This window comes from Apus apus, chromosome 2 (assembly GCF_020740795.1).
Source record: "Apus apus isolate bApuApu2 chromosome 2, bApuApu2.pri.cur, whole genome shotgun sequence".
In the NCBI taxonomy this organism is placed as follows: domain Eukaryota; kingdom Metazoa; phylum Chordata; class Aves; order Apodiformes; family Apodidae; genus Apus; species Apus apus.
In genome coordinates, this window is record NC_067283.1 from 79,556,308 (window position 1) to 79,569,136 (window position 12,829).

Consider the following 12,829-nt stretch of genomic DNA (forward strand, 5'->3'; position numbering starts at 1 on the left):
AAGCTATTTCCAGCTTTATCTTTGGTATAGACAAGTAGGACCCAAAATACGACTACAGCATCTTTGAAGATGGATTTAACTCAGCAGTGTCTTGACCTAATTGAAATCTTCAAAAACTAGTGCAAATGGTCAGTGTGGTAATGTACTGCTTCGTAACAATTAAATGGGCTGCTGTTGCAGAAATGTCTTTGAAATGCCCTTGCTTGTAAAGTAAGCTGGGTGACAGGCTTCAAATAAATACAACAGCATTTTCACATTTATTGAGTCCCCTCCTTTGACTCCTTTGGTACAGCAGAAGAACTCTAAAATTACAGTGTTCCTTCTATACAGTATTATTTTTAGCACAAGCAACTCTAGCCTGTGGCATGAAAGTGGCTAATTTTGAAGTCTGTCTTTTACCTGAAACACTCTGGGCTGGAAGGTAAGTCACACAGGTCAGATGCAGTAGTTGGCGTTAAAGAGAAGATCAGCTAATTGTGTAAAAGCTTTCTGTTGGTAAATGCAGTACCTTCACGTTCAGACGTGGAGAGATGGTATAAAACAGCCAGTATTTCAGTGAAATCTGGTGTGGAGTTAGCAGCAGAATTTTTTGAGGCACAAGTGTTGCAATATGCCCATGCTCTTTTTCCAGCAAGTTACCAGCAGCACTGTTAGTAGTTTTAGAGGCTTTTTATGTGTTTTTGGGGTTGGTGTATGAATAAAGGCCAGGAGAACTTTGGACATGCAAAACCACTTACTGTTATTTCAGGTTTATCCAAATATTCCTTGACTTGCCAGTCTTGGCAAGGACTTGTCTTGACTTTGATGTTTCTACTGTACTGCCGTATGGTAGAAATATCAAATAAACTTTTTAGCTGTGGCATGGATTTTGTTTTATTCTCCTATGTTCTTAAGGTGTTTGTGGACACAAATACTCTGGGACAGTAAGGAAATGTCTTCAAAAACAAATCAAACATGAAATAGGTCTGTATTTCAACCTGTTCCAGTTACAGCTCACTACATGCCAGAGAAGACCACAGAGGGTTTCTTTACTTGAAATACATGTGCTCTTAGGTCAGTGGGACCTGGTGCTCCAACTCCTTGGGCAGGATGTGCACAGGTTGTAATGCTCCTTCTGCTGTAAGCACAACAATTCTGAGGTTGAAACACTGTTGAGTAAAACAGTGTCAGCACAACCAAGAGAAGAAATGATGGCTAGAAGAGCAGGGGCTGAAACGCTTTGATGGAGGTAGGAGTGTGACCAGCATGACAGTTGAAGCCTCTGGATTTGACAGGGAGGTTGTCCTAGTCCTCCCTTTCCTGGCTGTACAGTGCATTTTCATATTGTGGGTATAGGTGTTTCCCTTCTTTCAGGTTACTGGCTTCAATTTTCAGGAGTAATAGAGGCTGCCGAGCAGTGTGTATGGGTAAGAATTGCTAATGCCATGTGGCTTAGAAAAAAGGAAACAAATGCAGAAATTTTCATATCAGCTCAGCTAGATTATATTTTAGAAGTTAATTTATTGACACTTCAAAAATTCTTCTGAGAGGAAAGTTCAACATAGGTTTTGACTTGTGGAGCTGGTGACTGAGATCAGAAGACTATGGGGATTGTTTCAGAAAGATCTGGATTAATGAGTCCCCCTTTTTCTGAAGAAACATCAGTACATGCTGGGATGTGAAAACAGGTTCAAAACTCACTCTAAAACAGGGTAATACAGACCTCTTTTTAATTTCTGATGCCTTTTTCCAGAATAAAATTTCCAAGATTTCATTTTAGAAATAAAATAGCAGATTTTAAAAAAATAAAACATTGAGAAAGGTTGCTAGTTTTTAAATTAAATAATACTTTTTCACATCATCTTACCTGCTTTTCATCTTTTCTTTCTCTGTACCTGTCTTCCACAAGACACTCTCCTAACCCAGGAAATTCAGCACTTTTAAGACACAGAAGCAACCTTACATAGTCTTGTTCAAGTTCTCACAGAGAAACCTAGAAATAAGGGACTGGTGTGGTTTTCCTTTCCCCCTCTTCCCCAGTCTCTCTGTGAAGTTCTTTCTGCCAACATAAAATCCATGGTGCTGCTGTAATCAGTTGTCATTGTGCCTGTACTCTTTGGAGGCAGCCAGAAGTTCAGTGAGGAAGGAGGATGTCTTCTACAGGAAGGAAATAGAGCTCTTGGAGCAAGTCCAGAAAAGGGCCACGAAGATGATCCAAGGGCTGGAGCACCTCTGCTATGAAGAGAGCCTGAGTGAGTTGGGGTTTTTCAGCCTGGAGAAAACAAGGCTCCAAGGAGACCTTATAGCAGCCTTCCAGTACCCGAAGGGGGCCTACAGGAAAGCTGGGGAGGGACTTTTTACCAGGGTGCATAGTGATAGGATGAGGGGTAATGGTTTTAAACTAGGAGAGGAGAGATTTAGATTAGATGTTAGGAAGAAATTCTTTACTGTTAGGGTAGTGAGGCACTGGAACAGGATGCCCAGGGAGGTTGTGGATGCCCCCTCCCTGGAGGTATTCAGGCCCCAGGCCAGGACTTTGTGCAACCTGGTCTAGTGGAAGGTGTCCGTGTCCTTGCAGGGGGATTGGAACTAGATCTTCTAGGACACTTCCAACACAAACCATTCTATGATTCTTTGATTTCTGCCAGGGGAGGTCAGGTATCCTGTGTTTGAATGGTGCAAATGATGCACAGAACAAAAAAATGTTGTGTTCTCTCTGTGTGTTACTCAGATACTTGGGGTCTCCGCTACAGGTCCTGTCCAGGGAAAAGGGATGGTGGTTTTTTAAGCCTCTGTCAGACTGTAATCTAAGGAACTATTTTATCATGAAAATTCTGCCTAGGTGTTAGATGTCTCTCCTAATGGCTGCTTCTAATTGTGATTTCAGGCAGCAGCTTTGCCCTTTAGGAGGCTTGCAACAGATCAGAGCAAGCATTTAGCAGCTTAAGGAGCCAGCGTCTCGCCAGCAGACTCCAGGTCACATTAAAGCCTTGGCTTCAGTGCTGTCTGGCGCAAATTCAGTGGAGACTTTAGGAGTCAGGAAATGATAAATTACAAGTTGTGCTATGAAAGAGTGCACTACAAAAAAAAACATCTTTATCAAGTAGAACAGACCTGACTTGTAGCTATTAATTTCACATTGATGTTGCTCAGTGCCCTAACGTGGCTGTGACCCACGTGAGTTTAGCCATCGTCTGGCGATTTTACCTGTCGGGAGTGGTTTAGTGCTGCCATTCCTTGATAACAGTGAAATGTCTTTTGAAAACTGAGTTGATTTGAAGTTTATTGCATCTCTCAGACAGTTCTGGAAGTTGTCAGTTGACTTCCTGTCAGAGCAGGTGCGGTTCCTTAGAGGAGACTTAACTGAAAAGTAAATTTATTAAAAGAAAATTGCTTCTATCCTGGCTCAAACCAGGACACTACTTTTTCTGTTGCCTTCTCCTTTATAAATTTGATCTTACTTTGCAGGAGTCTTACTTTCAGCAATTCAAATTTCTACTTTGGAAGACATGTTGTTTTAAAACCAGATATGGTTCTGTTCTAATCAGAAATTTTCCAACAGAATACAATTTCTTCCCAAGTGTGAAACAAGTCCAGTTCTTACAGCAACACTAGTAAAAGTGCAGCAGACCCCAGAGCTGTGTCCTGTCCTGTGTTACTTTGCTATAAATCTGAAAGTTAGCTGGCATACCCCAGAAAGTCTGAAACAGCACCAGTAAATATACAAGACTGAGCATCAGCTGCACAGGTAACCCTTTGCATGGAGATTTTATGCTACAGTGAGTTTAATTAGTGCTGTACTGAGCATTGTTCAAGTGGAGATGGTCATCATTGTCTGCCTTAGAAAGGTCTGTACTTTAATGGTGGGGTATATACAATACTTGCACTCTGGTTCAATAAATGCACATGCAATTGATTTTTTAAGTATGAGGAACCTGCTGACTGAAGGGTATGCTTAAGGTTGTCTCTGCCTGCAAGTGTTTATATGATGAGGCTGAAATCCTCTGCTTCCACAGAGTAAAACTACCTGAGGTGCAGCCTGTCACCAAGTTGCAAGCTGGATGTGCTGGATGCTGTTGTGCACAGGACTGTGTTTGCAACTTCTTCCAGTTGTTTTCATTAGATGTGGGAAACCTTGGGTGCATGTTAACGTTTAGGATTTTGGCTGCCACTCTGACTGGCTGCAGCTCTCCTCATTGGTGAGGACTGGAGAGCTGTTGTGGTAACTCACTCAAGCCCCCCCTGGTTAGAGGGAGCATCTGCTGGTACTCTATATTCAAAGTGTAAAATAGGAGTCTGGCACAACTCTTACCACCACCACCACTTCACCCGTTTACTCAAAGCAGCCAGACTTCTTGCAGATGTAATTAGATGTAATTCCAGTGATATGCCAGGGCAGGATTTGACCCTCCAATTTAATAGTCTCATGTGTCTGTGAGTAATTAAAAATAATTACAAATTTAAAGTGAAGGAGTATGCTTAGATAATTAAAATGGTGATGGTCTTTATGTTGCCCTGCTCTGATACCGTGTCACCATCTCTTACAGTGTTTCATTCTCTTCTTTAAGATGCAGGCTTCTGAGGTAAGGTGTGTGAAAGTCCCGGCTTCTGGTGACAGCAGAGCTGTTTCTGACTTACGTAATTGCTGGGAAAAGGTCATGAAAATGTTGCCTCTTCTTCTGCAACTCAAAACAGGGATGGAAAGAGAAAAGTTTTTTTAAAAAAGTAACATGAGCTTTAGAGCCAGGCTTTTGTCTGGCTTTTGACATTTTAAGTGCCTGGGGCTGGCAATAAAAGGATTAGGTGGTGCAGCAGCCATCTGGGTCTCAAAGCAGGAGGTGCTCCCTTGCAAATTGTGAGGTTGCCTGGTGAGGGAGACGACTATAGTGTCACCAGAGTTTTGCCTGGCATTGGTGCATCCCCACTCCCATGCATGCATCTGCTTCCTGGCCTCCGTGCCCCGAAAATACTGGTTTGTTTGCAAGTCTTGTGAAGAACCTCATCTTTTGAACCAACAAGTATGGGTGGGATAAAAAGGACTGAAAGCATGTGTAGTATCAATGAAAAATAGGTGTGTTGACCTCTGTCCATTTGTGGCACGAATCAGCCTTGAGTTACATGTGGCAAAAAATGAATATGTTTTTCCTCGTGGTTTGTGCACACACCTGTGTTTAGACATTCCCTTTCTTATTGGCATCATCAGCCTCCTGCACAGAAACTGGCAGGCCAGTGTGCACGGTGTACATTCCAAGGGCAGCTTTGCCAGGCTGGTTGCCTAACAATGCTGTAGGGTGAGCACGTAGGGAAGCTGTTGGCAATGCCAGTCATGACTGTTGATACCTTCGTTGTAAGCATTGACACTCCGTTCAGTACCACACAAAGATTTTGCTTGTGGTGTGTTTTAGTGGTGGTGGCAAAATCCAAATTAAACACCTTGCTGAGAAAGAAGAGTTTGCTTGTATCATTCACAAAAACATTTTTCCTCCCTCTGGAACATTAATTTTTTATATGCCTAGGTATGGAAATAAAAATGTTAAATCACATTTCTCAGAGCCTTTAGTATAACAACAGCCAGGGTGGCACAGAGTAGATGTAACTCCTGAGTCTCCCAGGAATGCAAACCATCTGTCTCAGAGAGAAGGCAAAAGCAACTGCTGGTCATGACTGAATTTCTCCATAGCCCCCATCCACCTGCTTGGGCTGGATCTGGTCATGCCAGCACCCAGTGCTTATTGCCCCAGCAGGGCAGGTCTCACCAGGTGAGCAGGCACTTCATAGAACACCAATTCTTTTTGGTTTTGTTCAGTACTATTGACTGTGGTGGAAGGGCCGGGCTGTGGTGTTTTTCCTTATGAACTGTAGCCCCTTCACCAAAGGAAGGGACTGGGAGGTGTTTCACTGCCAGAGTTAATTGTGAGTGCCAGGGAATCACTTGCCTGTACCGAAGGGCTGCTGCACCTACAGAGGGGTGTCCCACCTCTGCTCCAGAAGAGAAATTAATGAAAGGGAAAATAGCAACATTTTGGTTTAGACATTTTGCCTTTTAAAGGAGGGAGGTAGAAGCTAAGTTATCACTATTCTTGAAGCTGCCTAATTAACAAACCTGGGTTATCACTGACACACAGTGGAGTTTTTTTTCTGCATGAAAACACTAATGGAAAAGTTTGGACTAGATATTTTTCATTAAGTTTTGAGCCTGTGCTTTCCTGAAATTACTTTTGAGAAGTGAAAATGTTGGGGGATCATTTATTCGGTAAGTTGAACAGGAGGCATGATTAAAGTGAGTTAGTAAATACAAAGAAAGTGCTCTGATTTACAGTTGCTCAGGGCTTGACCTTGCTGTCATTTCTATCAGCTGAAGAACTTCACGTCTTATATAAACCATTGACTTTGTCTAGGAGATCTCTCCTTCTGAACTAATTCTTGAAAACACGAAGCACTGTGCTCCAGCCCTGCAAATGACTGTGCAGGACAGTTTGTAGCTCAGTTAAGTGGATTTTGGAGCTGATTAATTAAATGATGTCTTTACATGAGGTGTTATTTTGGTATCAGGGTTGCCAGGGTTTTGCAAGGTAGTGGTTAGCACCACCTTGAATGTTTCCAAGGATGAGACATCTACAACTTATTTAGCCACTGTCTTTGAGTAGCTTTGTGTGACTGTGGCTGGTTTACCTCAAAGTGTGGTGAAAGCATGGGTAACTCCAGGGGGTTCTGAGATGGCACAGGAAGATTCCCAGGAATCCAAGGGCAGGAACAAACTGATCAGTATTGAGAGGTTTTCATGACTGAGTTAGGCTAGGGTTATCTGATAAGTTTTCTAAATGAAAAATTATGCCAAAAGAACTGCATGCAAACTAGGGTAAATCTGTGTCAGATAAGCAGAAATATTTGTTTTGTGTTTACAGATGAAAATATTTTTGTTGTTCAGAATAGCAGCAAATAGAAATTCACTGAAATACAGCTTATTTTAGATTTGAGGTTCCATCACTGTCCATAGTAGATGAATTGTCACTGTACTAAAATGTTTTCTGCCCTTCTGGTTTTGCTGTTTTTTTCTAAAACCATATCATACCACTGTATTTGTGGATCTTTAACTTTTGGGATTATCTACAGGGACTGTAAATTCAATTGCTAAAGAAACACAAGTCCAGCTTATAGCTGTTAGCTGCCTCTGCTTCTTTCTGTCATTTCTTCCTGCACAGCAAATTGCCTGCAAAAATATGATAAATGGCAAGAGAGAGCTGATTGGATTAAATGGCTGTAAATGTTGTGTTTATGGAAATTATAATGTGTAATGACCCCTTTATTTCCATCCTGTAGATATATTTTTTTATGTTCTGAACTGCTAATGTCCTTTAAGACATGGTGTAGCCAGTTTTTAGCCTTTGTGCATTGCAGATTCATATAATTTGCCCTTGTTTATTTGCCCTGACATCTCTAACCATTGCTATTAAAATCCTTTTTTTGAACCTGCTCATTTTAGATGCCAGACCAGTTTGATCAGACGGTGGTGCTTAACCAGCTGCGCTATTCCGGGATGCTGGAGACAGTCAGGATTCGGAGGGCTGGCTTCCCAGTCCGCAGGCCCTTTCAAGACTTTTATAAAAGGTAAACACTCTGACTTGTGCACTTCAGATGCGAGTCATGGGTACCAAATCAGCATTCCCATGTTGAGGAGTAAAGTGAAAATCTAATGACAAAAATTCACATGGCAAAAATGGAACTTGTCTTTTAAATTAAGTAAGAAATACTTTTTGGTTGCCAGGTATAAAGTCCTCATGAGAAACTTAACTCTGCCTGAAGATTTAAATGAGAAATGTGCCGTCCTGCTTCATCTGTATGACAACACAAGCACTGAATGGCAGCTTGGAAAAAATAAGGTAACATAGTCTGTCTGTGCGTAGTGTGGGGCTGCTGCGTGTACAGAGCTGAGGGGACAGGATTTGGCCTGCACAGCTGCAGAGAGGTAGTTGTAATGGTAATTACTTCTGGCCTTACAAGAAGCTGCGCATGCCTGTTGGTGCTCTTGAAACCCTTATAGCAACAACAAGTCCTTGTGCTGAGGAATTTGCTGTCTAAGGAACTTAGACATTTTCTGGTGATTTTACTCCTGAAGAAAGAGTCCACTTGAATTTTCTGCCACTGCTCACAAGCGATAGCCCTGGTGAGGATCCGAACCTTAAAGGTGGTAGCTGGACCTTAACATTTTTTGAAGTATGGAGCATGTGAGGTAACACTTCTGCAGGGAGCTCTGCTCATACTACCAGATCCATCTGTGTGGTACCTCCTCAGTGGCTGAAATCAGGGAGGAATTTTAGCCAATGTTCATGTGCCAGAGTTGAGCTCTAAGTGTGTTTGCCATCCTACTCTGAGGTACGTTAGACTTCAGTATGTGTCCTACTGAACCACCTGAAATTTGCCCACAACTGTTTTTTTTTTCTTCCAAAAAAAGTTCAAGTTATTTTAATTAAAAGAATGGAATTTTAATTTGAGAAATAAAACAATCCAGGTGTTTTTGCATGCTTGTTTTGCAAGTTTGATTTTGAATAACAGCTGTGTGCAGAGCTTCCCTCCTTGTGAATTGGTGCTCTTGGACTTAACAAATGATGAGAAAGTATTGCATACTCAGGAGAAGATTCCCCACTGTGGGATCTGAGATTTCCTAAATATTGAAAACACCTGGTGCAAAGGACAAGAGAGTGGATTACAAACATAAGGCCATCACTGCCAAGGATAATCCCCCAGGCCTCTGCAATTGGCTTTCTCTTCGGTTTTCTCTTGGTAACTCCTCTTAGCACTCCCAGGGCTTCTGTAATGGAGAGAGAACAAGAAAGGCATCCAGAAATGAAGTTTGCTGAATTATGTTTTACACATGCAGTTTTCCTGTCAATTGTTAGAATTGTGAAAAAAAATCTCATTACCAGGCAGCAAAAATTTTTTGTGAAATCTGAATGCTTTCTGTGTGGAACACCCTTCCTCCTCATCCTCTTCTCCCTACAGCTGCATAGTTTTGAAAGGCTTCCTTCATTCCTCTGTGTGCTTATGGAGCCTCAGAGATTCTATTGGGAAAGTTGATTTAATTGTTTTACAGTTACTGTAAGAGATAGAACCCGAAATATTCAGATGGCAATTGAAGTATTTCTCATCCCGCTTTTACGTGCAATGGCTTACAAATAATACAGTGATGAGACCACAGAGCTAGGTTGTGCTTCCCATCATACTTTCAGATGTAATATGTTAACAGTATTTATGCCCAGACTCTGGACAATGCTTTAGCATCTGAGGGTCGTAGATTTGTGAGAGCCCAAAATTTCTTTAATGAAGTGCTCATCAGGACCTTGACAGTAGCCAGAGACCTGCTCTAACTTCCCTTATTGGGACGTGGGCTCACCCCCCCGCAGCCCCACAGGAGCTGCCTCCACATTTGTAAGTCTTCATGAACAGCTTATTGTAGGAGGGAGCAAGGGGGCATTGCTTTCAGACTGACCATGGGATAGGGCTCTCTCCTGCCCATGCTATTTAAAAGAGGTAATGACAACACTGTGATGCTTTAGCTTCAGTGTGAATCTTTCTTGTCTTTTACATCTCAAGCTGCAGTGCACCTGCTCAGGAAAAGGCATTAGCCTGGGCTTAACATGTGCTTAATGTCCACTGTTATTCACAACATAGCTGAATGCCTTGCTGAAGCATAATTTTGTTGTGTTTTTCAAGCCAGTGTGTGTAGAGCAAAGAAAAGGCTTTTTCCAGGAGTAAAAAACTTTATACAGAAAGAGCAACCCAGTGCAATGTGGATACGAGAATGTTGAGACTTTCTGTGGGACTTTTAACATTGCTTAGCATTGGGTGACTTGTAGTGAAATGTAATCCCTTTCTAGCTACAATCAAAACTCAGAACTATGCCTCTCCTTCAGAGTGCTACTGCTTTTGCTTTGATGATGGGCTTTTTTCTCCCTGAAACACAGAAGACAAAACTACCTTTTCTCTGCATGAGCACTCCCAAAAGTCCATGGTTTTGGTTTGTTTTTTTTGTCAAAGCAAGAAAAAATCCAAAACCCTTTCTTGAAGGAAGCATTCCTGCTTTCAGATGCTTTTGGAGCCCTCCTCCCTTAGGAGGAGGCATGCCCTTTTCTCCTCACCACACTGTGGTGTGCAGGCTGGCTGTCACCACAGATGCTCAGGAGAGTCACTGAATTGTCTTATTTCCAGGTACTCATGTCTTTGCCAACAGCATACCAGGCCGTTGGCACCTATAACAGATCCCAGCAGAATTAGCCTTCAAAAGTAGAAGCTGAGAAGACCTGGAAAAGCGCTGGTAGAGCAGGATAGCTCATGGTTTTGTGAGTGTGCAATGAAGAGAAGACATCCAGGCAGGTAGAAGAGGGAAGCTGCACCCCCCATGCCACTGCTTGGCTGGAGAAGCAGTTTAATTCATTTAAGGCAAAATAAGCTGGGCTAGCTGCATATGCATCAATGCTGTCTGCTAAAGCTGCTTCTAAGAGGCACTAGGCAGTCCCAACAACTGATCCAGGCTGTTGGTGGGACAAGAGCCTGGGGAACAGTCTGTCTGCAGGAGGGCTGCGCTGGGCTGTCTGGCCCTGGCAGCTGTCTCCCCCTGTAATGACAGGAAAACTTTTCAGTCGACCTGAATATAGAACCACTCTCATTTCTCCTGATTTCTGCAGGCTTACAGCAATGCCATTTGAAACAAGTGGTGGTGAAGCTTGATGTTACATTGAAACAGCTAAGTTACCACGGTGGTATTTCCTACAACTCTTCGGTGGGAAGGGCTGTTTAATGAAACCAGTAATTATGTTGCTTTTGAAAAAACCCTGTTCCTAATAAAAGTTTCCATTAGTGTAATTGGGCTCTTCCCACTGAAATCCAAATAGGATCATCTGCAGGTATTTTCTGTAAAGAGGTATAAGTTTTGGTTTTTTTCTTTTCTGTTGAGGAAATGCTATGTTTGTCTCCAAAATCAAAGCTGAGGCTTGCTGCTGGGACTGACTTCGGCAGCACCCTGGCTCTCCTTTTATTCTGATGCTCTCTGCAAGTTGTTAAGCCAGAAGTTTTCTTATTTAGGTATTTCTCCGGGAATCCTTGGAACATAAGTTGGAGAAACAGCGAGAGGTAGAAGTCACCAAGGCAGCAATGATTATCCGAGCGCACATCTTAGGTTATGCAGCCCGGTAAGTGACTAGATGAGAATATTAATAATCAAGCTTTGGAATAAAATGGATGGGGTGTCAGGTAGTTATATCCTTACCCTTCTGTCACAATTCCTAACTGTTTCTAGGGTCCAGGCAGCCAAATCCTGTAAGAGGCTTTTGAAAATACCAGGCCCATGAATTAAACAAGATGGAGTTTGAATTGTTTTAATATAGTAAATAAGGGACACTATGGAAGTTTAGAGGTCAGCCAGAATCCATGTAATTGTATCATGGCATTAGATCCATGATAGGAACTCTAGCTGGATGGTGCCTAGTGGGACTGCCCCAAGTTGGCAGCTGAGATTCAGCTTATCTTCGCTTTGTCGTGGTATGAAAAGAGAAGGCAAAACTAATCAGTTTGATTCTTAAAGAACCATGACATGAGGTAACTGATTCGTGTTTCACTTGTTTGCCTGGCTTTGTGCATTATGTATTAGGTGGAATTACTCATCCCATCTGTTAATTTCTCTGCTTTTTCTTCAGATCACTTGAGGACAGTTTAAGGACACTTGTTTGCATAATGATGATTTCTCCAATGTTTATATTAGTCCTGTCCTTATATTCCAACCAGTATGTTACTTTAAAAACATATTCCTTTTTTAATGACATAGCTATCCTGCTGTTCATGATCTTTCTTTTCAGAGATGTGGGATGTGTATCTATTTATATTCTTTCTCTCCATGTGTGCATACACAGAGCTGTCCTTTTAGCATTTCCTTGTTGGGGCATTAAGAACATGTAAGAAAAATAATGTGCATTTCCTTAATGAAGACACAGGCAGTTCTGTCATATAAATGAGAGTATTTCTTTCCTCTCCTAGGAAGGAGAACAAGAATGGGGAAACCATCACAGAGCTAGAAATAATACGTTATTTTACTATCACGGGCTCATGTTGGAGGTCACCATGATAAGATCTCTTGCAACTGCTGGTTAGTTCCTTGTTTCCTTAGAAATGTGCTTCTTTTCTTTTTTTCTTTTCCCAGAAAACGGTATAGAAAGGTTCTCTACTATGTGGTTGTGATACAGAAGAACTACAGAGCATTCATTGGAAGGAAAAAGTTCCTGTGCCTGAAGAAAGCAGCCATAATCCTTCAGAAGCAGCGGCGAGGCCAGCTTGCTCGACGTATTTACAGGGAGCGACTAGAGGAGAAGCAGAGACAAGAGGAGGAGAGAAGAAAAGAAGAGGAGGAAAGGTGCAGTGTGCGGTCTTAAATCACTTCTGTCTCCATATTAGGTTTTTATTTCAGGCTATTCTTGAACAAGTGATTTTGGAAACCTTTGCTTATTTTGCTGAAAGATGCAGGTAGCTATCACCATTTTCATAAACATCCTTGGTGACCTTATTTTTGGCTTTTTCATGCAATAGATGATCTCTGTAAGTTGAGCTATTACCCTAGCAAAGCTATGTGATGAGCTTATGTTCAGCTTGATTTATTAACTTCTTTTCTTCCCTTATTTTTAGAGAAAGACAAAGGCAAGAAGCAGAGCGTCTTGCTCAGCAGGTAAATTATATTCTTAATGCTCCTAGCTGTCCTGTTTATTTGAGTATCTCAACCCAGCCATTAAAAATATAAGAGGCATCTGTGGCATTTAAACTAAACTTACTGCAGGAGTTGGCAGATAAAGCCAAAGGAAACTTGATA

General features: G+C 41.9%; 1 protein-coding gene across 1 annotated transcript in view; it reads left to right on the plus strand.

Annotated features, from left to right (window-relative positions):
- The window catches only part of MYO10 (myosin X), a 167,277-nt gene that overhangs the window by 125,340 nt on the left and 29,108 nt on the right, over nt 1-12,829 (plus strand). The window contains exons 20-24 of the mRNA XM_051610362.1: nt 7,463-7,587; nt 7,745-7,859; nt 11,059-11,165; nt 12,170-12,379; nt 12,649-12,688. Of these exons, the coding sequence (XP_051466322.1) occupies nt 7,463-7,587; nt 7,745-7,859; nt 11,059-11,165; nt 12,170-12,379; nt 12,649-12,688 (597 nt within the window). The remainder of the gene's footprint in view (nt 1-7,462; nt 7,588-7,744; nt 7,860-11,058; nt 11,166-12,169; nt 12,380-12,648; nt 12,689-12,829) is intronic.